Genomic DNA, 26,498 nt, shown 5'->3' with positions numbered 1-26,498 from the left:
TGCATATGTGTCAAGTGCTAGGAAGTGTAATCAAGCTTGAAATCATGATCGTGCCTACAGACTGCAATGACAAGGTGTAAAGTAAAAAAGGTTTTGGTCTGTTCTCACCCAAAACCAACTAGATCGCTTCAGAAGACATTAATTAAACCACTGTATTTTTATGTATTACTTATTGCTGACTGTGACGAGGAGGAGGGCGGGGCCGGGCCGTAAGTGCGCACGGCCAGCCCCCAATCGGGCTAATCAGCCAAGGAGAGGGATAAAGCCGAGCCGGATGCGGCAGTTCGGGAGAGAGAGAGCCACACGCAGCTGCCGTGTGTGTTTATGTTTATGTCTTTTTAAGTTTTCATTAAACATTATTTTGACTGTTCAGCTGGTTCCCGCCTCCTCCTTGCCTATTTTAAACCTTGTTACACTGACTTTAATGAGGGTAAATGATACGAATTTTCATTTTTGGGTGAACTATCCCTTTAACGCTTGACTTTATGTCCAAATAAAATTTCAAAACCTTTGTCATTAATATAAACTTAACTGATATCATTACATTGCACTGTGTTAAGCCATTTTAGAGGAATAATCAAATTAATTTTTTATGACTGTGGCCTCACCACAAAGTTTTGCTTAGGGTCCTCACAAGATGAATGTGGTGTTTGTGTGCATGTGTGTTTTGAAGCCTAAATTTTAACTCAGTGCTTTAGATTTGCATATTGACTACTACATTTAAAATTCAGAAAAATCAAAAAATCTCCTACCCTGCTAAAGGGGCAGCGGTCTCTTCCTCAGAACTGTCAGGCCATTCTGGAGGGGGAATAAGTGTGTCCTGTAGGATCAATGGAAGGTCATCCTGCTCTAGTCCTGCTGAGCTTATAGAAGAAGGCTCATCCTCATCTCCCAAAACCTCCTCTAGATCTTGAAAGAACATAATGATAGCCTATTACTAAACATTTCTTGTTTTGGTTTTCCTTCCTTTGATTTTTTTTTCTGATTTGTTTTCAGAAGTCTTACAAATCTATAAATGGTAAATTTTCACTTGAGAGCAACTGAAAAAGCACAACTTGTTCATGGATCAATGCCTTTTGTGTACATTACATGTTGTATCAAGTGAATAAAGCATTGTGCCCTTTCTCTGTGTTAGTATGTTATAAATTTGTAAAAATAGTAGCAAAGTTAAGATACATGACTTAGTTCAGCTGTCTAGATCTGCTTCAAGGTGATTGTATGTGTCTTATTGAGCAGCAGCAGAATCTCTTTCATGTAGAACACAGCAGGCCTTATTTTAAGAGAGCTAGCGCTAAGCGCTATGCGATAAGTCATACACACAAAGTCAATGGGCATGGCTATGATGTTTTGGTATTTTTGTGTAAGCATGCGCTAAGTCCAGACAAAAGTTGGTTTGTTGAAATTGGGTGCGCAAAGCGTTAATGGGCTGGGCCAAGTGCAATTTAATTCTAAGGTTTTTCGCCGATATTTCACAGTCTAGGTCCTATTATGTAGTCCATTCCCTGTCAAGTACCAGCATTATAAACAAAGAAATCACATTCATAAGAAGTTGGTAGGGTAAATGGGCTGTATGCAATGAACTAGAACAACAGAAATATGGACTAACTTTTTTTGTGCATTAACTGCATCCTTGTTTTATGTAAGGCATTTTGCTATGACAGTGACACGCTCCTTTTATACTCATGGAAAATGAGGTTCTCGTCAGGATTTGGATGTAGGTGTCATTAAATTATAGCACATGTAAGTATTGTTACATGATTATATTGATTAACTGTCACATAAATCATGGCTAGTAGCTATCAATGGAGATTATCCTGGGTTCCCACTAGTTTTAAGGCACAATTTTCCAGGACATTTCCAGGACATTTTATGTGCCCAACGGGTGTAATATTTAAGCAAAAACACATGAGAGGTCATGATGTATATTGTGGTTATTGAATGGTTATTTTTTCTGAATTTATTACACACATTCATTTTGAAGTGCACAGAACATGCAGATTATATATTTAATTAAATCGCAGCCTTTTGCAGTATAATAATCACACTAGGACATATCACAATTTTATGTAAACTTCTGACCCACTGGGAATGTGATGAAAGAAATAAAAGCTGAAATAAATCATTATCTCTACTATTATTCTGATATTTCACATTCTTAAAATAAAGTAGTGATCCCAACTGACCTAAAACAGGGAATGTGTTCTACGATTAAATGTCAGGAATTGTGAAAAACTGAGTTTAAATGTATTTGGCTAAGGTGTATGTAAACTTCTGACTTCAGCTGCTGCAGCGTAAGCAGATCTAGTCCACCAAGACCAAATCTACTAACTTGTCTTATCCACAGTAATAATAATACTTATTATTATTATGATTATTATTAACTTGTCTTATCCATCATAATGCTTTAAAACTTATTCAGTGAGATGTCATGACTAAACTTATTTAAATGGATTTGTAATGGACTCTTTCAAGAAATTACCTGTATAAACTTCAAGCACGGCACTGCATGACACTGTCCCAAACCGATTTGATGCCATACATTTAAATATACCAGAATCTTCCGGATAAGCCTCTGTTATAACTAGGGTGCATAATTCCTCTGCAGCAAAACACAGAAAAGTTAAAAGTTTAAAATTAAAAAAATTATAATACATTTATCACTCAAAAGAAGAAAAGGTCCATCCATTTATGCACCAGTCACAGACAAAAGTCTACTTACCAGGAACAGAAGCTGAACTTGCCTCTGAAAAGGACAGAAATCCAATAAGTAGTTTAAGATTACTGGCCTGTACAGTAATATGATCTCATCCCTATTACTCTCATAATAGTTAACGCAAAATGAAAATTCTGTCATTATTTACTCACCCTCAGATTTTAAAACATTATTTCAAAATAGTTAGGACAAAATGTTACTGGAGGGACTTTTTGCCTGCACCACCAAATATTGTTGTTGATCCATATGATAAATTTCACTCTGATGCCGTATTCAACTAGTTTAGGGACATTTCATTACTTTACCCATTTTAAAAAATTTAATAAAAATGGTTTAAAATACCTTTTTAAATAAAAAGATTTGAAGATTCTATCATCAATTACTCATTGCTTTATCGTTTTATTTTATTTTGTTTGCATTGGGACACAAAGGGAGTTTTCAGAATGAGTTGCAGCTCCAAAAATGAGAAAAGCACCATAAATATTTTCACAAAAGTAGACTATTTAGCAGAGATGGGCCATTTCTATTAAAATAAATGGGAGAAATTGGGACGCCCAACAATCAACGGATGTAGAAAAGGAAGTCCCGCAACACAGGTAAAAGAGCCAATCACCTTTTAGATACAAACATTGCTTATCAATCAACTCGAGAACATGCATGCGCATTAGCTAGACAAGCCAGGAAAATTGAGGGTTTAAGCGTACTCTGAGGTAAAGATGCACAATTTATGACACAAGTGTTGTCAGATTTTACTGCTGATTTGGAATATGCTCTTTGATCATAATCTTGACCAACCATTTTTGGAGATTTCGGTCTTTCCTTATTCAAGTTGATAGGAGCTGCACTTGTACGCCGCTTGCTTACATAGAAAAATAACTGCCCAGCCTGCCCGAGAGCGTTCCAAAGATGGCCGCCTAGTGGACAGATTTGCTAAAAAGACTTTGCACTCATTTAAACATGAAAAAATTGCCACTTCAAGAAGTGTCGCGACAGCTGTGACGTCAGTCATGTCTTGTGACTTCGGAAGACTCTGAATGCAGCATAAGTCGTTTTGAATGTGTTTATAGTGCATTTTTGTCATAAATAAATTATTGTGACTAAGTTTACAGTACCTGTCTGTTTTAAATTATTGATAATTGGTTAGGTTCAGTAATGGGGTTGGATTAGAGGACCTAAAGTATGAATATGATAGTAGTATATATACAGTATATTTGAAGTATAAGATACGTAAAAGAAAACATATTGCAGTCATGGTGCAGGAAAAATATCACTATGGTGAAGCCTCACTGGAGACTTCCCTGGTTATTCTGTTGTTATTTTTGCAAACGTGGACTAGACATGAGCTTCGGTGGTGAGGTAGATGTTTTAGTGATAACGACTTTGTGTCTGTTCCTGTTTTGGAGCTTGATAGATGTGGTCACTATGAACTGTTGTTTTAGGGCAAGAGCTAGATTCTTCCACAATTTCAGTTTTTGTGTTCCATAAAAAAAAAAAAAACAGCATATGGGTTTGGAATGACATCAGAGTGAGTTAATAAATGTGCATTTTTTTTAACTATTGCTTTAAACAAGAAATGTATCAAACTGCACATGAAATATAATCAATTTCAGCTGTGTGCGGCTTTCACTCACTCTTTCTAAGAATGCGAAAATCTGCCGAGTCGATGATTTGCTCATGCTCTTTGTACCAAGAGACCTGCAGTGGAGGAGTTCCTCTAATTCTACACTCCAGAACCACCAGCTGCCCCTTCACTGTGCTCACATCATGAAGACACTGCAGAAACAGAACCACAGAACACTCCACAAGAGCTCAAACTCAAAAACTCATTAAAAGTATTGCATTACCTTGACAAATGTTGGAGATACTCCAGCATTCCCTGAACATTGGGTTGGGCTCAGAACCTAGACAGTGAAAAAAGGATGAAAAAAAAAACCACTGGACAAAAGGTGTCGTTTTTATTTTTCGACCACCTAGACTTATCGAAACATTTTATGTTAAGTGGAGGAAAAGTCCTTTACCGCTCAGGTAAAGGAAACCATTTATGTTAAATCAGCAAAAGGGATTCCGGTCAAAAATGACCGAAGACCATAGGAGGGTTAAAATGGGGTGTCCAGAAATGGTTGGACATATACTGTAGACTGATGAGTTTCTAGACAAATTGTGCAAGTGCAAGGCTTTCTTGCTCAAGGTTTTTGAGTAGTCTACCAAATGAGCACATTAGAATGTTTTCTTAAAGGGATATTCCGGGTTCAATGTAAAAAGAAGAATCACTGATACTTCAAAAAAAAAAAAAAAAAAAAACTGATTGTATATAACTTAACACAGAAAAGGTTAGTAAGCAATTTTATCACACTAAAATCATGTAAACATGCTTATTGTTAATGTATTGTGGCTATACTTTTGAAAAAGTGAGTATTGGATCATTTACGGATTGGCCTCATTCACTTCAGTTGTAAGTGCCTCACTGTAACCCAGATCTTTTTATTTTTAAAAAGCAGGGACAAGTCAAAATTAATATTTGCGGTAAACAACATGCATTATGCCACAAATGCTGTCAAATGAGCTTAACTTGTATTGAAAATGTATATAACCTAATCAGTCACCTCATTTGTTCTTACCATCCGAGGACTAATGCAGAGAGGCTGTACTAAACCGGAGTGTCTCTGCTGTAGCATTGTAGAAGAGGAAGATGAAGAAGAAGAGGAGGAGGACGTATCTCGCGAGCATGATGAGATAGTCATGGACATAGTTGAGGTTTTTTTCTGGACCCTGGAAAAGTAAGAATGTAATTACAGTATATAAAGATTATGTCAAAATAAGTATACCACTGTGTGACAACATAATGGTTCTAGACAGTGTATAAACATTTATAATGTACATAGGATCAATTAAGCAATGATTTTAGTGTAAATACGCACAAACTTTAGAATTAATTGCTAATCAAATTAATTATTCATGAGGTTGCATACTGAGGAACTACTTAAAGGAATAGTTCACCCAAATAAAAACAAAATCATCATTTGCTCACCCTCATATTGTTCCAAACCTGTATGACATTCTTTCCTCCATGGAACACATAAGGACAAATTTCAGTGCTATTTTCCAATGATATAAAAATAGTACACACAAGCACCATAAACGTATAGTAGTCTATATGTAAAACTGTATATGTTTCCTACAACCAGCTATCATATGGCTTATGAAGACTTGGAATATAGTGCAAGTCATATAGACCACTTTTATACTTTAAGGTGTCCTTGAAAGCTTCAGTCCACTTTAAAATTAATTGCATGAAAGAGCAATCAACACAGGCTTCAATTTCTTCTTTTGCTATGGAGGAAAGAATGTCAGAGGTTTGGAATGACATTAAGATGAGTAAGTAATGACAGAATTTTCATTTTTGGGTGAACTATCCTACAGTTTCCAATACAATCTCTCTGAGCCACAATGTCTCTTACTGTGCCATGTTTCCAGTATATCCGGAGAGTGTTGATGAGCCCAGCAGGAGACACTTTAACATAAAAAGGGAAAAGACTAATATTGAGTTTTATTTTTTTTATTATTATTATTATTGGTTTTTTTTTTTTATCTAAAGGAAGAATTTGACTTTATGCACAGTTAACAACACATGCACAGTCTTTAAAGCTGAAGTGTGGAATCATTCTTGTTGTTACAGGTTTCCCGAACACTTCCTGTCTGCCAATGGTAAAAACAGGTAGTCCAGCTCCAAATTCACACCATTGGTCAAGCCAAAATAGCTGTGTCAGGCAGGCCAGGATGTAAAACAAACAGTGTTAACAGTTTTCAGGGAAATTAACCTATAAAAGGGTTACTTATAGGTCTTTATCAAACTTCCACATTCGCAGAGCGGAAGCTTTGCTTAGTAGCATAAAACAACTTCAATGACAGTGCCCACAGTGCGAAATTATTATGGACTATTTTATGTACAATTCATCTCAAATACTTAATCTAAACAGACCTACCTCACTGTACAATCATTCTCAAAGAAAAATGGTGTCATGTTGTTTTATTATTTTAAGCAGGATGTATATGAGCAGGGAACACTTCACAGAGCAGAAGTACGTTTTTTTATTAGAGGAATGTAAGAATATAGTACAAACAAGAGTACCTTTACACATTAAAGAGCATTAGAACAAGACGGGGGTATACAGTATGCCACAATAAAAAAACTGAGAAAAATAAAACTTATATTCCGAGTAAAGATTATACAGAGTATTTGAGATGATAATGATTACATTGCTTTCATGTTAGGGTTAAGTTACCCTAATCTCCATGTATGACATACAGTGCATCCGGAAAGTATTCACAGTGCTTCATTTTTTCCACATTTTGTTATGTTACAGCCTTATTCCAAAATGGATTAAATTCATTATTTTCCTCAAAATTCTACAAAACATACCCCATAATGACAACGTGAAAGAAGTTTGTTTGAAATCTTTGCAAATTTATTCAAAAAAAAAAAATAAAAATACAAAAAAATCACTTGTACATAAGTATTCACAGCCTTTGCCATGTCACTCAAAATTGAGCTCAGGTGCATCCTGTTTCCACTGATCATCTTTGAGATGTTTCTACAACTTGATTGGAGTCCACCTGTGGTAAATTCAGTTGATTGAACATGATTTGGAAAGGCACACACCTGTCTATATAAGGTCCCACAGTTAACAGTGCATGTCAGAGCACAAACCAAGCCATGAAGTCCAAGGAATTGTCTGTAGACCTCCGAGACAGGATTGTATCGAGGCTCAGATCTGGGGAAGGGTACAGAAAAATTTCTGCAGCATTGAAGGTCCCAATGAGCACAGTGGCCTCCATCATCCGTAAATGGAAGAAGTTTGAAACCACCAGGACTCTTCCTAGAGCTGACCGCCCGGCCAAACTGAGCAATCGGGGGAGGAGGGCCTTAGTCAGGGAGGTGACTAAGAACCCGATGGTTACTCTGACAGAGCTCCAGCATTTCTCTGTGGAGAGAGGAGAAACTTCCAGAGGAACAACCATCTCTGCAGCACTCCACCAATCAGGCCTGTATGGTAGAATGGCCAGACGGAAGCCACTCCTCAGTAAAAGGCACATGACAGCCCACCTGGAGTTTGCCAAAAGGCACCTGAAGGACTCTCAGACCATGAGAAACAAAGACTGAACTCTTTGGCCCGAATGGCAAGCGTCATGCTTGGAGGAAACCATCCCTACAGCGAAGCATGGTGGTGGCAGCATCATGCTGCACTCCAGAGTGCTCTGGACCTCAGACTGGGGTGAAGGTTCATCTTCCAACAGGACAACGACCCTAAGCACACAGCTAAGATAACAAAGGAGTGGCTACGGGACAACTCTGTGAATGTCCTTGAGTGGCCCAGCCAGAGCACAGACTTGAACCCGATTGAACATCTCTGGAGAGATCTGACAATGGCTGTGCTCCAACGCTCCCCATCCAACCTGATGGAGCTTGAGAGGTCCTGCAAAGAAGAATGGGAGAAACTGCCCAAAAATACAGTGCATCCGGAAAATATTCACAGCGCTTCACTTTTTCCACATTTTGTTATGTTACAGCCTTATTCCAAAATGGATTAAATTCATTATTTTCCTCAAAATTCTACAAACAATACCCCATAATGACAATGTGAAAGAAGTTTGTTTGAAATCTTTGCAAATTTATTAAAAATAAAAAACGAAAAAATCACTTGTACATAAGTATTCACAGCCTTTGCCGTGACACTCAAAATTGAGCTCAGGTGCATCCTGTTTCCACTAATCATCCTTGAGATGTTTCTACAACTTGATTGGAGTCCACCTGTGGTAAATTCAGTTGATTGGACATGATTTGGAAAGGCACACACCTGACTATATAAGGTCCCACAGTTAACAGTGCATATCAGAGCACAAACCAAGCCATGAAGTCCAAGGAATTGTCTGTAGACCTCCGAGACAGGATTGTATTGAGGCACAGATCTGGGGAAGGATACAGAAAAACTTCTGCAGCATTGAAGGTCCCAATGAGCACAGTGGCCTCCATCATCCGTAAATGGAAGAAGTTTGGAACCACCAGGACTCTTCCTAGAGCTGACCGCCTAGCCAAACTGAGCGATCGGGGGAGAAGGGCCTTAGTCAGGGAGGTGACCAAGAACCCGATGGTCACTCTGACAGAGCTCCAGCATTTCTCTGTGGAGAGAGGAGAAACTTCCAGAAGAACAACCATCTCTGCAGCACTCCACCAATAAGGCCTGTATGGTAGAGTGGCCAGACGGAAGCCACTCCTCAGTAAAAGGCACATGACAGCCCGCCTGGAGTTTGCCAAAAGGCACCTGAAGGACTCTCAGACCATGAGAAACAAAGATTGAACTCTTTGGCCTGAATGGCAAGCATCATGTATGGAGGAAACCAGGCACCGCTCATCACCTGGCCAATACCATCCCTACAGTGAAGCATGGTGGTGGCAGCATCATGCTGTGGGGATGTTTTTCAGCGGCAGGAACTGGGAGACTTGTCAGGATTGAGGGAAAGATGAATGCAGCAATGTACAGAGACATCCTTGATGAAAACCTGCTCCAGAGCAATCTGGACCTCAGACTGGGGTGAAGGTTCATCTTCCAACAGGACAACGACCCTAAGCACACAGCCAAGATAACAAAGGAGTGGCTCCGGGACAACTCTGTGAATGTCCTTGAGTGGCCCAGCCAGAGCCCAGACTTGAACCCGATTGAACATCTCTGGAGAGATCTGAAAATGGCTGTGCACCGACACTCCCCATCCAATCTGATGGATCTTGAGAGGTCCAGCAAAGAAGAATGGGAGAAACTGCCCAAAAATAGGTGTGCCAAGCTTGTAGCATCATACTCAAAAAGATTTGAGGCTGTAATTGGTGCCAAAGGTGCTTCAACAAAGTATTGAGCAAAGGCAATACTTATGTACATGTGATTTTTTTCGTTTTGTATTTTTAATAAATTTGCAAAGATTTCAAACAAACTTCTTTCACGTTGTCATTATGGGGTATTGTTTGTAGAATTGAGGAAAATAATGAATTTAATCCATTTTGGAATAAGGCAGTAACATAACAAAATGTGGAAAAAGTGAAGCGCTGTGAATACTTTCCGGATGCACTGTAAGATCCATTTAAAAATGTTCGAATAAAGAAACCTTTCCATCCCAGTGTCCGATTACAGATAATAATTGGTTTAATCATTGTAAACGAGTAATATCCTTGTGGTTTGAGAATGATGACTGGGGAAGTGAGCTGAACAGCACGCGCAGCTCCTCATATTATTTTTGGTGATCTGTACTTTACTCAAGTGCAATTTAAATGGAATACTTGTACTTAATTTCATTTCCCAAAAAAACTTTTTACTCAGTTTACAATTTTATTTAGGTTTGAAGCTTTAAAAGTACTATTTTTGCAGATAATTTTCTTCAAAAATAAGGTGCTTGGAGTTCCGACCCTCTGCAGAAGTGGAATTTCAAAATCTGATTTGTGCTTAGAATGCGTTGAAATATTTGTGTGACTAGACCTACAGATTTGACGGTTATGAATGTAAAAGTCAGGAATGATCATTCACTTCGCAAATATATCACAAAAGGCTTTTGTAATTAACCCTATAATTTTATAAGACATATTTAAAGTGTGAACTAATATTTCTGTGTATTATAATATATGCAGCCTGCTCTGTCATTATAAAGATCTAATTACACATTATTTTTTTTTATTTTTTTGGTTGCTGGGTAGTAAGTGTTATTTCCTAATTGCTTATGCCTCAGAAGTATAGAAAATGGCTATTATTCCCCACAGACTTTGCTTTTGTGACTAGGACAGTGATATTTTGAAATGTACCTATTTTCCAGAACATTCCAGATAGATTCAGTACTGGGTAAACTTGGAGTAACTTCTAGAACTTTCTAGAACTTTCCAGTAATATAAATAGTAGTATAAATACAGGGGCCTTAAGCCCACCAGTTCAGTTTAGTTCCAGCTACCTAAGTGGATACATATCTGCAAGCATCCAGCAGACGCATTTTGCTATGTCTGCGGCCAATTTATCAAGACATGAGCGAAAAAGTACTCCATGGAAGCATCTGCTAAGATGAGTGAGGCCTACAAGGCATATTTCGGCATGCCTGTCGGGGATCAAGACAAACCCTGGGCACCTCATTTCACCTGCGAGCACTGCAAAAAAACTTTGGAAGGTAAAATGGACAATTGTTGCTCGGAATGTTATGTTATAAAAAAAATTCATTTTTAAAATTGTAAAAGTTTTTAATTTTAAAATGTTTTACAATTTTCAGTGTTATTGAAAAAATATATCATATATGAAAAATGTTGCGAGAATCTCTTACACATTAGTTGTGGGTGAAATAAATGTATTTTTGTAAGATGGTACAGAGGGGAAAAGAGAGCCATGAAATTCGCTATCCCAAGAATTTTGCGGGAACCCACTGACCACTCAAGCAACTGCTACTTCTGCATGGTGGACCCTTCCAAACGTCGGACTGGCAAGAATGCACCTGCTATCACATATCCGGACCTTCCTTCGTGCATCGCCTCGGTGCCACACTGCCATGAGCTCCCCGTACCATCTTTAAAAGAGAGCAGCAAGTCAGAGAGCGAGGAAGACATTGTAGATCCAGATGACAATTTCAGAGGTGGAGCTGAGGAGAGAAACCCATACTACCCCAACCAAAATGACCTCAACAACTTGATTAGAGATCTTGGTCTCACCAAGTCCAGTACCGAGCTTTTGACATCTAGGCTCAAGCAGTGGAATTTGTTGGATGAAAATGTGCAAGTTGCAGATCAGAGGATGCGTCACCAACCATTTTCCAGCTTCTTCACCCATCAAGATGGGCTCTGCTTCTGCCACAATGTGACCAGTATGTTCAAGGCAATCGGAATCTCCTGTAACCAGAGTGTCGCCTCTTCATTGACAGCTCATCCAGGAGCCTCAAAGCCGTGCTCATAAAGGTAACAAGTACCCGTCTCTTCCCCTGGCTCACTCGGTGCACCTCAAAGAGGATTACAACAGCATCAAGACACTTTGAAGTATGATGAGTACATTTGGGGGCTGATTCGTGAAAGTGATTTACAGTATAATCATAAATCTCGAAAAACTACTCACTTCTAAATAGGGGTGTAATGGTTCACTCATCTTACGATTCGGTTCGGTTCACGATACTGAACTCATGGTTCAGTTTGTTTCACAATTCTTTAAACTAAACCTGAATTAAGAAAAGTTAATATTGAAAGTTTATTATTATTATTATTATGACTTTATAGTCATATGCAAAACAGTTTGTTTCCTTAAAAATGTAGTTAAAAGAAGTGCTAAATGGTCCATCAGAGATGTACTAGGACTAGCTAATGATACTGCTTACTGAAAATACAGAATTATGTTAGATACATATGGTGCTTACACAGTGTCACTGATTACATACATTTAAAATATTTTAAATTAAAATTGTGTCTTTCTCAAATAGTATTGTCTCTGATTACATCTAATAATTATTTTTTTAAATGCATACGCTATTTAATGGAAGTGCATGCTTATCCAGTTAAATAATATAGACATGTCAATTGACATTAGGATTATATTCCCCCATAGCATTATTATACATAATATTCAGCATTATATATAGTAGATTAATATTGCACTCTCATTAAACCACTGTAAACGTGGACAATTATTTCATATGTCAGGCTTTACAGGGTTAATGTGTACATGTGTGATTTATTTCTACACTTGCAAAACCTTGATATTTAAATCATATCTGAATTTCTACTCCCTATTTGCTAAGTTGTTGTTGTTGTTGTAAGACCATTTTAAATTATTGCCTAATAACTGTAAAAACAGTAATAATAATGACAATAATAATAAGAAATGCTGAGTTAATATTAAATAAAAAAATATGAAATTCATCTATATGCTCAACAAACTTACACACAATAATTTAATTCATAGGTTTGATAGCAAAATTCAGAAAACAACTCACAAAACCAACAACATTACTAACTTTCTTCAAAGCTTCATTATCATTTTTTTATCTTTCTATATGTCTCAAGGGACTGGCAGCTCCGACATCACAACTCGTGTGTACCTTCTCCCAGGTAATAAATACTATACATTTTGAAAGTTCATCACGAATGCCCAAACTGACAGTTCATCATGAATGCCCTGCCTTATCTCATGAAACTTACAGAATGTCAGATTTTCAATGTGGCCCATAATTTTGAACCTCACTGTATGACAGATCAAATTAAACAACAATGAAAAGAAAGATGCCATAGACAATCATGTAGAGCATAAAAATGGAAATGAACATCACTCAAAACACTAAATCCTTTCCCACAATGACTCTCTTTATCTTTTCTATATTCTCAGTGTCTTCTGTCCTAGATACTAAATGCAAAATTTGCAAACAGGCCATTGATTCAAATGACTTCATCCATCACCATGAGTGTAATCCCTTCTGTGGGTCACTGTTATGTCTTTTCAATGGTGCTCATGTAGAAAGAGACAACGAAACCTGAGTAGAGCTCTGAGCTAATTTGGTTGTGCCTTCTGTGTGTTAGATTTAGAAACACATGGTGCAGGATAAATCCTTCACCCTGGTTTGGAATGCTTTAACAAAGTGGCGTCTTAAAGGAAAAGGTTTTACTTACAAAAGTTTAATCACAAAAAATCATCCAATAATACTTTACAATAAGGTTGTATGCGTTAACATTAGTTAACAACAATAGTAAACATGAACTAACAATGAACAACACTTTTACAGGATTTATTAATTGTTTTGGTTAATGTTAATCTGTTATCTGTATATAACAGATTTGTATATATATATATATATTGTGCATTTCGGTGTATACTTATATTTTCTATTTGCTTTTTATTTTTATTCTATTTTTTTATTATCTCTTGTTGTTGTATTGTTTGTGCAATAAAGCTGGAAGCTTCTGTCACCAAGACAAATTCCTTGTATGTGTAAGCATACTTGGCAATAAAGCTCATTCTGATACTGATTCTGATATCAACATATAGTAAAAATGAAAACATTTGATAATTTAACATTAGTTAATGCGATATGAACTAACACGAACTAGCGATGAACAAAATAACATTAACCAAGATTAATAAATTCTGTTAAAAAAAAATATTGGGGGGCCTGAGTAGCTCAGCAAGTATTGACGCTACTACTACCCCTGGAGTCGCGAGTTTGAATCCAGGGTGTGTTGAGTGACTCCAGCCAGGTCTCCTAAGCAACCAAATTAGCCTAGTTGCTAGGGAGGGTAGAGTCACATGGGGTAACCTCCTCGTGGTCGCAATTAGTGGTTCTCGCTCTCAATGGGGCGCGTGGTAAGTTGTGTGTGGATCGCGGAGAGTAGCATGAGCCTCCAAATGCTGTGAGTCTCCGCGGTGTCATGCACAACGGGCCACGTGATAAGATGCGCAAATTGACTGTCTCAGAAGCAGAGGCTACTGAGACTTGTCCTCCGCCACCCGGATTGAGGTAAGTAACCGCACCACCACGAGGACCTACTCAGTAGTGGGAATTGAGCATTCCAAATTGGGAGAAAAGGGGATTAAAAAAATAATATAACAACAACAACAAAAAAAATTATATAGATATATATATATATATATATATATATATTTAGTTCATGATAACTAATGCATTTACTTATGTTAACAAATACCACTTTATTTTAAAGTGTTCATCCTATATGTGTCATCATAAGGTGGTACTGATAACGTTGCATGAATGATCACCAGGATTAAACTAATATTCTGGGTTCAATACAAGTTAAGCTCAATCAACAGGATTTGTGGCATAAAGTACTCACTGTTTCAAAAGTTTAGCCACAAGAAATAAACAATATGTGTGTTAACATGATTTTAGTGTGATAAAATCACTTACTAACCTTTTCTGTGTAAAGTTATAGCCAATTTTACAACTTTGTGGCATGATGATGTAATGTCAACAAACCCTTAAACCCTAAAATGACTGTAAAAATGATGATTTAAACAACTTTACAGCTCAAATAATACACCAGCTTTAACAGAAGAATTAACGTAAGTGGTTTTATCAAATTAAAGCTTCTCATTTCCACCTCTGGGGTCGACAGACGCGCCGGCTGGATTTTTCCTCATAACAGCGGAAACAACTTAAAATACTCTGTCATTTTTGGACATCATTAGAGACTATAAAGGAACTACTTTTATTTGTGTACACTCACAATAACAACAAAACCTTGTGCTTTTGTAAAATAAAGAAAATAAACAGGGTGCGCTTTCAGACATCTCTATCTCTGCGAGCATCTTTCTGAAACACGTCACAAAAATGAACTGAAACTCCACGAATATCTATCAGACAAACATGAAACATATGTCTAAAGAAAGCTTAAAATGTCTACTTTTAAATAAAACAATTCAAATTTAAAACAAATATTCTCCTGCAATGTAATCTGTATGAAACAAAGCGATGTACAGTTTCTCCTGGCTGAGCTAATTATCCCTGATGTGCTCACACCCACCAGCAGAGGGCACTATTCATACGGTAATGTGGCGATCAATGCAAATGGTAAACGCCCCCAACAATGCCTTAAACATGTACATATTTTACTAGTTGGATTATTTCCAGACTTGCCAGCCAGTATTCAAAGTATTGAAATTTGAAATATGTCCTAATAGGCGAGTTTTAGTTACATTTAAATGTTGTTTCAGCTAAAGCAGGTATTTAAATTGTATGCTGTATGATATAAATATGATATGTAATATGATATAAAAATAATATGAAAGTTTAGATTATATTTTAACTAGTGTTTATGCTGCTTCATTATCATCAATGAAGTTTGTGCTTGCAAATATCTGTTCGGGTGTAAATGTGTAAAATGTGCTGTAAATATGCCCATATTAGAAAATCAGCATATTAGAATGATTTCTGAAGGATCATGTGACACTGAAGACTGCAGTAATGATGCTGAAAATTCAGCTTTGATCACAGGAATAAATTGCATTTTACAATATATTCAAATAGAAAACAGTTATTTTAAATTGTAAAAATATTTCACAATATCACTGTTTTTGCTGGATTTTGGATCAAATAAATGCAGCCTTGGTGAGCAGAAGAGACTTCTTTTAAAAACGTTAAAAATTTTTACAGATCTAAAACTTTTAAATGGTAGTGTAGGTCTAAAGTTTTTAAGTAAAGTCTTTGTGTAAAGAAAATGTATAGTCAGATTACTTCTTTTAACTTAAACTACAAACAATACATTCAATCATTAAGTCTCCTCACATTCATTCTCTCTCAGGGGAGGGGTCTTTGTCTCCTCAGGTGTGAATCACATCAGTATTCATGATCATCCACGCCTCCTCGCATATGGCCTTTCTAACACTAAAAGTGTCTTACAAAAGTTAAATGACTATATTGTTTTGTATGAATGATTGATCAGGATGGTTTTCACATAATTTTTCTAGCAAAAACTCTTGGCTACAAGATCCAGTTCTCAAAAGTCTTGTGAACAAATGTTTAGTATGTGTTCCCTATCTGTCACTCACTCGACGTTGTGTCGATGTAGTGACACTAGGGGTCACTCTTGAGAGCCCCAAACACCTCTGCTTTTTTTTAAAAAGGCCAATGAGAATTGGCGAGTTTGCATGCCACTTCCCCGGACATACGGGTATAAAAGGAGCTGGTATGCAACCACTCATTCAGATTTTCTCTTCGGAGCCGAGCGATTCTATTCATTGAAGCTGAATTCATTCGCAAAGGTCATTCACCTCATCTGCTGGATTCTACGGTGCATTTCAGCGGCTTCTCTCCCTCTGCACCCGTGGAGTGCAGAGAACGCCCCTGGGTGCTTCGGCAGAACAACTAAAAGAGTATATTCTAAAAAGAGTATATTTTCTTTCTAAAAGAGCGGCACACATGGAACGTCTTTTTAAAGATGCCTTTCCGTTTGTGTGTTATTCCTAGTTGCGGTCGTTATCTCTCTGCTTCTGACGGCCATGATCGCTGTCTTACGTGTCTGTGCGCTGCCCACGCGGAGACATCGTTTGTGGATGGGTCTTGTCCTCACTGCGAGAACATGACCATGGCAACGTTGCGGTCGTGGCTTGCATTCGTAAGAAAGCAAGCCACCACAGCGGCTCCCCACTTCGGTCCTTCTACCTACGGTATGAGGCCGTGCCGGTTAGCACTGGGGGCGATTTGGGGACATCAATGGGACCACCTCTGCCGGGTATCCCTCCACGGACCTCCCATTCCCCAACACGCTCGCTTGCCCCGGTCGGGAGCTCGGATGAGATCGCCCGCTCGTCTCAGGGCGAGTTCGACCTCTCGTTCAGAGCCCGGGAAGAAGACGAGGTATCGAGTGCAGCATCGGAGAGCGGGCTTGTCCAGTCGGACGCGGAGGCTTCGAATGGGCTTCCTCCTTTGGGAGTGGTTGCCCAGTCCCAGGCTGATGCGGAAATGACGGACATGCTCTCCACTCTCCCCTGAACCCTCGCGGCTCGACGATTGGTTCCTAGGCTCGGGGTTTCTTCCTGGAAGTGCATGAGGAGCTGACAAGATCGTGGGAGGCACCTTTTACTGCCCGGTCCCGGTCTTTCAGCTCCCCCGCTCTTGCTACCCTCGACAGTGGAGCGGCCAGGGGGTATTCGGTGATCCCCCAGGTGGATAGAGCGCCCAAATCTCCTGTCCAGGGCCTGTAGGTTTATGTTGTCCCTGACGGCTAAGGCCTACGGTGCCGCTGGACAAGCCGCTTCCACCCTGAACACCATGGCTCTCCTGCAATTACACCAAGCCAAGGCGCTAAAAGAACTGCACAAGGGTAGTTCTGACCTGGGATTGATGCAGGAACAGCACTCAGCGACTGACATCACTCTCTGGGCGACGAAGGTCACAGTGCGTTCTCTCGGGCAGGCGATGTCCACCCTGGTGGTCCATGAGTGCTACCTTTGGCTCAACTTGGTTGAGATGCGAGAGGCTGACAAGGCACGGTTCCTTGACGCCCCCATCTCCCAGTTTGGCCTATTCGGCGACACCGTCGAGGACTTTGCTCAGCAGTTCTCGGCAGTGAAGCAGCAGATGGAGGCCATACAACACATCCTGCCCCGGCACGGCTCAAGGCCCTGCACCCCGTCTGCTCGTCGCCAAGGGCATCCTCTTGCAACAACAACACCAGCTCCACCGCAGCCCGCCCCTGTGGCCCGGCCCCGGCGTGGAGCCTAGCGCAGGAAGCAGACACCACCCGTCTCACGGCTGGCCTCTAAGAACCCGAGGAAGGCTTCGAAGCGCCCCTGAGATGGGTGACCCAGGGGCAAGGAGACCCGCTTCTCTGGAGCTGGTGAGCAGACCACTCCATCCCCCGGTGGAAGGCCGGGAGGAGAATCTTTTGTTTCATTTTCATTTAATTTCGCTGCATGTCCAAGAGGCTGCGGTACCCAAAACATCAACAAAAGAGCGGTTTTCTTGTTCCCTGGGTTACATGTCCGGTGCACACGGCCGTCATCACGACGACTGTCCACCGTCCCATCTTTGCAGATATGGCGCTCCAGCGGCGGTCCCCCCGCCCCTGTGTGCCCAGCTGTGGCACAAACACACCCATACGGGATTGGGTCCAGTGGACTACGGGGACGAGACTCCTCCCCCCTCCATGGCCAATCTTATGGTGGGAAGCAGGAGCCAGGTAAGTGCTTCGATGTCCCTCGACTCAGCACGGCCACGGGGCTCAAATCCCCTCGACATGGTGCCTCGAGCTCCGCCCCGCCACGAGGCCCCACCCGCCGGTATGTCCGACGTGATCATTCCCTTGGTCCCCCTCGCCCGGAGTTTGAGCGCATGGCCCGCGCTTTCCAACCCGTCACGATGGCTGACCCGGACCGTCCGACTCAGCTACGCAATTCAGTTCGCCAGGTGCTCACCCATGTTCAGCAGTGTGAAGGGCGAGAACGCCACTACCTTGCATGCGGAGATCGCTACCCTTCTGCACAAGGGCACGATATAGAGCCTGTCCCTCCAGCCGAGATGAAGAAAGGGTTCTACAGCCCTTACTTCATCGTATCGAAGAAAGGCGGTGGGTTGTGACCAATCCTGGGCCTGCGAGTACTGAACCGGGCTTTGCACAGACTCCTGTCCAAGATGCTGACACAAAAACTCATTCTAGCGAGCGTCTGGCATCAAGATTGGTTCGCGGCGGTAGACCTGAAGGACGGGTACTTCCACGCCTCGGTCTTACCTTGACACAGACCCTTCCTGCAGTTTGCCTTCGAAGGCCAGGCGTACCAGTACAAGGTCCTCCCCTTCGGCCTGTCCTTGTCCCCTCGCATCTTCACGAAGGTCGCAGAGGCAGCCCTTGCCCCGCTAAAGGAATTTGGCGTCCGCATCCTCAACTATCTCGACGAATGGCTAATCCTAGCTCACTCTCGAGAGTTGCTGTGCACACACAGGGACCTCGTGCTCCGGCACCTCAGCCGACTGGGGCTTCGGGTCAACTGGGAAAAGAGCAAGTTCTCCCCGGTTCAGAGCATCTCTTTTCTCAGTTTGGAGTTGGACTCAGTCTCGATGACAGCACGCCTCATGAACAAGCGCGCACAGTCGGTGCTGAACTGTCTGAAGGCGTTCAGACAGAGAACAGCAGTTCCACTGAAAATTTTTCAGAGGTTCCTGGGGCATATGGCATCCTCAGCGGTGGCCACACCGCTCGGGTTGATGCATATGAGACCGCTTCAGCACTGGCTTCAGACTCGAGTCCCGAGATGGGCATGGCGCCGCAGGACACATCGCGTGACCATCACGCCGATCTGTCGCCGTCTCTTCAGCCCTTGGACTGACCCTACGGGCTTGGACTGACCCTACGGGCAGGGGTTCCCCTAGAGCAGGTCTCCAGGTGCGTCATGGTTACAACAGATGCCTTAAAGACGGGCTGGGGTGCCAGATGCAATGGGCACACAGCCGCCGACTCCTGGACTGGCCCGCGGCTGCGTTGGCACATCAACTGCCTAGAGTTGTTGGCAGTACTGCTCACCCTGCGGAGGTTTCGGCCGTTGATCCAGGGCAAGCACGTGTTGGTCTGGATGGAAAACACAGCGACGGTAGCGTACATCAACCGCCAAGGTGGTCTACGCTCCCACTGCATGCCATAACTCGCCTGCCGTCTCCTCCTCTGGAGTCAACAGCGCCTCAAGTCGCTATGAGCCACTCACATCCCGGGCGACCTCAACACCGCAGTGGATGCGCTGTTATGTCAGGTTACCCTCAGGGGAGAGTGGAGACTCCACCCTCATGTGGTCCAGCTGATTTGGAGTCGATTTTGTCGAGCACAGGTAGACCTGTTTGCTTCCCGTGAATCCTCCCACTGCCCGCTTTGGTATGCCCTGACCGAGGCACCCCTCGGTATAGATGCGATGGCACACAGCTGGCCTCCTGGACTATGCAAATACACGTTTCCCCCAGTGAGCCTACTTGCACAGACCCTGTGCAAGGTCAGGGAGGACGAGGAGCAGATCATCATAGTAGCACCCTACTGGCCAACCCAGACGTGGTTCTCGGATCTCACGGTCCTCGTGACAGGAGGAGGCAGACCCAGCCTTGGCGTTGCTGTGTCCGGTGCGAGCTTTACGCATCTATTTGGATCGCACGCAGAGCCTTAGAAGCTCTAAACAGCTCTTTGTTTGCTTTGGTGGACAGCAGAAAGGAAGCGCTGTTTCCAAACAGGGTATCGCCCACTGGGTCATTGACGCTGTTGCGATGGCATATCAGGCTCAGGACATGCCACCCCCTGCGGGGTTACGAGCCCACTCCACCAGGAGTGTGGCGGCCTCCTGGGCCCTGGCCAGTGGCACCTCTTTGGCAGACATCTGCAGAGCAGCAGGCTAGGCAACACCCAACACCTTTACAAGGTTCTAAAATCTCCGGGTTGAGCCGGTCTCATCCCGTGTATTGGCAGGCACGAGCAGGTAAGTTCCGGGACTACTGGCCGGGTGTACCGCTTGCGCATAGCGCCTTTCCCCTCCCTTGAGGTGAAGATGTGCACTCTTGACTCCCAGTCATGTTCACGACTGTGATCCCTGGATGACTTTCCTCCTTAGCCCTCTGGCAGTTGACTTTGTGGAGAAACTCGCTGACCAGCCCAGTACGTGCGCTAATGAGCCCCTGTACTGAGGTAGATGCTCCACATGGGCTGGTTCCCTGAAGGCGACCCCATGTGATATCTTCCGCAAAATCGTTTCCCTGTCGGCAAACTGCGTCTTCCTTGGGCAGAGGCCCCTCTGCCCCCGGTCGCCATGCTCTGTAGAAACTCCTCCCCCTTCGGGTAGGACCTACCATGGGACCTCTCCACATGACATACTTCTGACAAGACTCGGTAAGACCATGTGACATATTCCACTCAAAATACCCCCCTCTTTTTGGGCGGGGTGTTGTCTTCGCAGTGTCTTCCCCTTGGGAGGGACACCCCCTGACACAGACACTTGGCTCCCAGTCAGTTAACAAATTCCACTCTTTTTGGGGAGAAAAGAGAGGGAAAGAGGCCTCGGCTGGGCTAGCCTGTCCCTATAGTTGGGCAGTCGACTTGTTCCTGATGGACCATTCGATGCTCATAAGAGTGTTGGGGGAGGTTACGTGATGGCCTGGTGCGCTGGCTACGAGGCACACAGCAGTCTGCCCGTCACACACCGCCAGTTCACATAACACCGTTCAGCTAGTTGTGGTGTTTTGTATAGGGACCCCTAGTGTCACTACATCGACACAACGTCGAGTGAGTGACAGATAGGGAACGTCCTGGTTACTTTCGTAACCTCTGTTCCCTGATGGAGGGAACGAGACGTTGTGTCCCTCTTGCCACAATGCTGAACTACCCGCTGAAATGGCCGGGACCTGGTCTCGGCTCCTCAGCACAAAACCTGAATGACTGGTTGCATACCAGCTCCTTTTATACTCGTATGTCCGGGGGAGTGGCATGCAAATTCCACTCGCCAATTCTCATTGGCCTTTTTTCAAAAAAGCAGAGGTGTTTGGGGCTCTCAAGAGTGACCCCTAGTGTCACTACATCGACACAACGTCTCGTTCCCTGGAGGTTACGAAAGTAACCAGGACGTTATATGGCCTTATTTCAGCGACTTAAAATTTGTGTTTTTTCAAAAACCATGCATAAACGTTATTTTCTCAAAAATACAAACATGTATGTACATGTTGTTCACATATTATTGTAGCCCAGTTTGTGCTGAATACAGTGTTATCAGACTTTAGCCATTAATATGTTTTTAAGCAACTGAAAAAAGCACAAATGTCAAGGCATGTCAAAACTTCTCCAGGGCCCAAAACACCCTCAGACCCCAGAGGGTTAAACCCTCCAAAAATTGGTCCCATTAACTTCCATTGTAAGTGCCTCACTGCAATTTTGATTTTTGCTTTTTTAAAGAAAAGGAAGGATGAGTTGAAATTATACAAGCTTAACTTGTATTGAACCTGGAATATTCCTTTAATTGAACTTTTGTGAATGTGATTTTGTTTTTACTCAATAGAGTCATTAAATATACTATACAGAGAATGGACTGTCATGAGGTTTGTCTATCAAAGTAGCATTTAGGTATAGTGAGGTACTTTACACTTTAAAAAAAAAAGGTTAAATTGGTTCTAGATAAGAACACCATTTCTAAGGTTCTGCAAAGAACTGTTAAAGAACCATTATTTTGAGGTGTGACGAAACACGTCAATGTTATGATTAGATACAGTATAATGATAAAAGCAAGTGGCAATATTTAATTAGCAAAAGTATTTTTTTCAAGAACATATCCTTATGTAGAATTTAATAAATTAACTTGCTAAATATTCAAACACCTGAATACTATTAAATACAATATCATTATTAAATATATTCAAATAAACATATAGATACAAACTGTATATTAATTAATACTAATTAATAAATCAAAAAATACAAATCTAAATGCAACTTTTAAATATAAACTTTTGACAAAATTATGTTTTTCTTTATTATCTTTGCTTGACCAAATACAATTAGTCCATATATACAGTACATCTAAGGCCACATTCTAACACACTTTTGTGCAATTAGTGCTATAAAAACAAATTATTTTTTCTCTACTTCTGTGCCTGACTTATGTGTTTTCCTCATGTGTGCTCAAAGGAATACTCCACCTAAAAATGAAAATTCTGTCACCATTTAGTCACCTTTTGTTGTTCAAAACCTCTACAGCTTTTTCATCTTTTGAACACAAAATTAGATGCTAGATGCAATGAAAGTGAACAGTAACTGAGACTCTCAGTCTGCCGAACAGAACCTTGTGAATGAAAAAAAAAATCATACAGGTTTAGAATGACATGATGATGAGTAAAGTATGACAGATTTTTCATTTTTGGTGAACCATCTCTTTAACTGGCAAAATACCTTTAAATATTTTAGCTTATTTTTATGGAGCCCCTTAGAAAACAGAGAGGAAATTTATTTTCTGAAATAGTTTTGCATTCCCACCCAGTTATTTTGGGTTCACTCACAATAAATGAACTATGGTTTTATTTGTGTAACCATAGTTTAACTATAGCATTTGTAGTAAAACCATATAAAGTAACCATAAAATTTACAATGATTTTACTATAGTAATAGTACAACTATGGTTACTGTAGTAAAACCTTGGTTAACCCTTATAAAAAATGTAACCATGTTTTTACTACAGTAATCATGTTTTTTGTTGTAAAACTGTAGTAGCCACAAGATTAACCATGATTACTACAGTAATGTTTACTACAATATAACTATAGTAAAACCATGCTTTGCGCCAAAACATGGTTACTAGTGTACTTTCATGGTTACTACAATATTACTATAGTAAAACCATAGTTAGTTTATTGTGAGGAAATGCAAAATAATTGTGAGGAAATGCTAAACTTATTGCGAGGGGCTCTGTACATTTTATAGAATTTATTGTAACACACTTTTATCTGTTTAGTACCATGACCAATTATTTTTTTTCCTGCGTGTATGTGTTTTTTTTTTTTTTTTTTTTTTTACTTAAATGCTTAATTTGATGTGATCTGATTATGGGAATTTGAATATACATAATGTTGGACATATACTATAAGAACTAATTTTACTTAAAAACTTCTTGTGGTGTTCAGTTCTTAAAGGATGAATCTAAAATTTTATGTCCTCACAAAATTATCTGAATTCAGCCTAACATTGTTTGACCTGAGAGTGGAGTGCTGGCACCCATGGACTGCAGCACCAATGATCAACAAGATGTCTCAAAAACCGCAATGCAGACAGTTGTATTTTTGGCACAGCCATGTAATGTCTGTCCATCAAACATGAGCAAGAAAACAAGGTCCACATGTTTAAAGAAATGCAAAGTCGGTATATAAAGTTACATCAGAACATCTTACAACCAGAATACAATGCATGTTCCTTATATCAAGTTGGCACCTTTCAGACAAAAAAATATATATTCTCTGCATATGTCGCACCTGTTTCACAAATCGGAGCCTTACCAGTGTATCCTGTTAGAGCTGAGGGGACAATAAAAAATCCACTGTGCTGACAACACCAAGACTAAAGGGTGTCATGAAGAATCTGCACACCTTATTGCCCTCTTCCCCTCTCAAAGAGAGTGCAGAAAGTCTTTCTCACCCCCTCTTTGACAGGTTGTCTTCTACACAGAGATAGAAATGGTGGAGATGGAATGAGCACTCAGTCCAGGCTGTAGGTAAACTGACGGCAGTCCAGACTGACTGCAGGTTGTCTAGGTAGGTATAAGGTGCAGAGAAAAGTGAGGAAGTAAGTTCTAGTCCTGTCTCAGATTTCAGTCTATTCATCTGACACAGCTGACTCCACAGTAAACGGCTGAACCAAACACTTGGGTGTTAAATATAGACCACATTCATGTTCTCAGCCTTAGGGATCAAAATAGCATTTGCAAGAAGCTAACATGCAGCAAAGATACCTCTTCTATTAAACTTAATTCTGTCTAGCCCTCTCCCAGGGAGAATGGCTTGGTTGTTTGGTTGGTTAAGCCAGTTACACATTACAAGACTGAGGGTCGTCACCCTGTGCGTGCTAAAAGACTTGCAAGTAGTTAATATAATACGGCAAATGTCACAAATAAATGATTGATAAGATAGGGATGATTAATGAGGGGGGCGTGTCTGTCAGTTAGGGTGTGGTTGACCAGCTGTGGTTGACAGATTTGTTTGACTTATAGTTGTTTGACCATTGACCATTAGGATTTGGTTGACCGATGTGTTTGAGCAATAGTTATTTGACCGTTGACCATTAAGATGTGGTTGTCATATGTGTCTAAGTGATAGTTGGTTGACTGTTAGGGTTGACAGATGTTTTTGAGTGATAGTTGGTTGACTGCTGGTTTTCAGTTGACAGATGTGTTTGAGCAATAGTTGGTTGACCGTTGGAGATGTTTAAAAGAGTGTTGTGAATAAGTCACCACATACAGAAAATACTCTGATTGCTGGTGACCATCTCCAGAGAGAACTAATGTAAAAATATCCAAGAGGTTGACTTTTGGCCTGAAGCAAAAGAATGGTTTGAGTCTGCCAAAGTTTAATAACACTAACTGACTAACCACAAGTATTTTTACTCACCTTTCTCTCTCTCTCTCTCTCTCTCTCTCTCTCTATAACACACAACTTTTAGAGGCCTAGTACCCACACACACCCAATCATAAAGACTTTTGGTTGTGAAACTTAAGGATAAGGCTGACCACCCCAACACTCACTCTCTCTGACCACCACCAGTGTTGCCAAACTTCTCCCTCTGAAAATTTCCAGAACCACCTCGAAAGTCTCACTATATATAGGCCTAATGTATGTGTATATTATAAAAAAAATAAAATGGGCACAAAAAAAGTTCACAGTAGTATGTAATTTGATGAGAGCAGCTTTAAAACAGGCTTTACATAAATCTTCTAAGTGGTAAATTGACTGATCCATGTTTAGAAATGTAAAGGTCTAAGGTGCATTCAGTCTCAGCAACAGACAAATTCCTAGTGATGCAAATGAGTACATACACACCTGCTTTTGGGTTTTGCACTCATGATGTGCTTAGTGGTCAATGCATATTTTGTTAGATCTGACTTCTTAACACATAGTATGACTTTGCTTGTGTGTTTGATAATTAATTGTCCAAAGTCACCAAATATATTTAAAAATCGCCAAAATAGCTCCTTGTCGCAAAACATCATTAGAAGTCACAGCAGCTATGAGAAAATCACTACATTTTGTGACAAATTCCCCAAATTGGTAACACTGACTACCACACACTAAACAGAAACCTTATACCAGAGAAAAGGCTTATTTAATACTTTCAGAAAAGACCAACTGATGTAGAATCTCTGGCCTCTTATAAGTACTTGATTCTGTGTTATAAATATTGTTTCAATGTCCTTATTTATATCACTGACAGCGGGACATGATATTGATGTCAATGTAAGTCCTTACATTTTTCATCTTTTTGGTCTTTCTAATTTTCACCCATGCCAACAAACAATACATATATTGACTTTCATTTTAAAATGCCGAACATGTAGAATTAATTTTTTTTATTATTTTGTTTTTATTGATATTATTACATATGACAGATACATAATTTTGAAATAGAAGCAACAAACAATTGTCCTGTTGAGTATGTGTTCCCTATGAAAAACATAATAAAATAATAATAATAATGTAAATAATAATAATAATGTTTGAAGGCAAGCAGTTTGATTTTCTTTTAACACTGCAAATGTACTGGTCACACTAGTTTAGAGAGCAC

At 40.6% G+C, this 26,498-nt stretch overlaps 1 protein-coding gene across 6 annotated transcripts in view; it reads right to left on the bottom strand.

Moving 5' to 3' along the window:
• The window catches only part of LOC127413307 (myotilin-like), a 63,727-nt gene extending 39,210 nt beyond the window's left edge, over positions 1–24,517 (bottom strand). Inside the window, exons 1-8 of one of the 6 annotated variants that reach the window (XM_051650330.1) lie at positions 24,221–24,517; positions 6,172–6,224; positions 5,317–5,482; positions 4,558–4,614; positions 4,345–4,486; positions 2,720–2,743; positions 2,480–2,599; positions 753–909 (exon numbers count right to left, since the gene is read on the bottom strand). In XM_051650330.1, the coding sequence (XP_051506290.1) occupies positions 753–909; positions 2,480–2,599; positions 2,720–2,743; positions 4,345–4,486; positions 4,558–4,614; positions 5,317–5,482; positions 6,172–6,179 (674 nt within the window). In that variant the 5' untranslated portion in view covers positions 6,180–6,224; positions 24,221–24,517. The remainder of the gene's footprint in view (positions 1–752; positions 910–2,479; positions 2,600–2,719; positions 2,744–4,344; positions 4,487–4,557; positions 4,615–5,316; positions 5,483–6,171; positions 6,225–24,220) is intronic. The other 5 variants (XM_051650327.1, XM_051650331.1, XM_051650326.1 and 2 more) reach the window with 5 other exon arrangements.
• Positions 24,518–26,498: the final 1,981 nt, after the last annotated feature.

The sequence above is a fragment of the Myxocyprinus asiaticus genome, chromosome 22, assembly GCF_019703515.2.
Source record: "Myxocyprinus asiaticus isolate MX2 ecotype Aquarium Trade chromosome 22, UBuf_Myxa_2, whole genome shotgun sequence".
NCBI classification, from domain to species: domain Eukaryota; kingdom Metazoa; phylum Chordata; class Actinopteri; order Cypriniformes; family Catostomidae; genus Myxocyprinus; species Myxocyprinus asiaticus.
The sequence above is the reverse complement of the archived record's forward strand: the minus strand, read 5'-3'. Positions and strand labels throughout refer to the sequence as shown.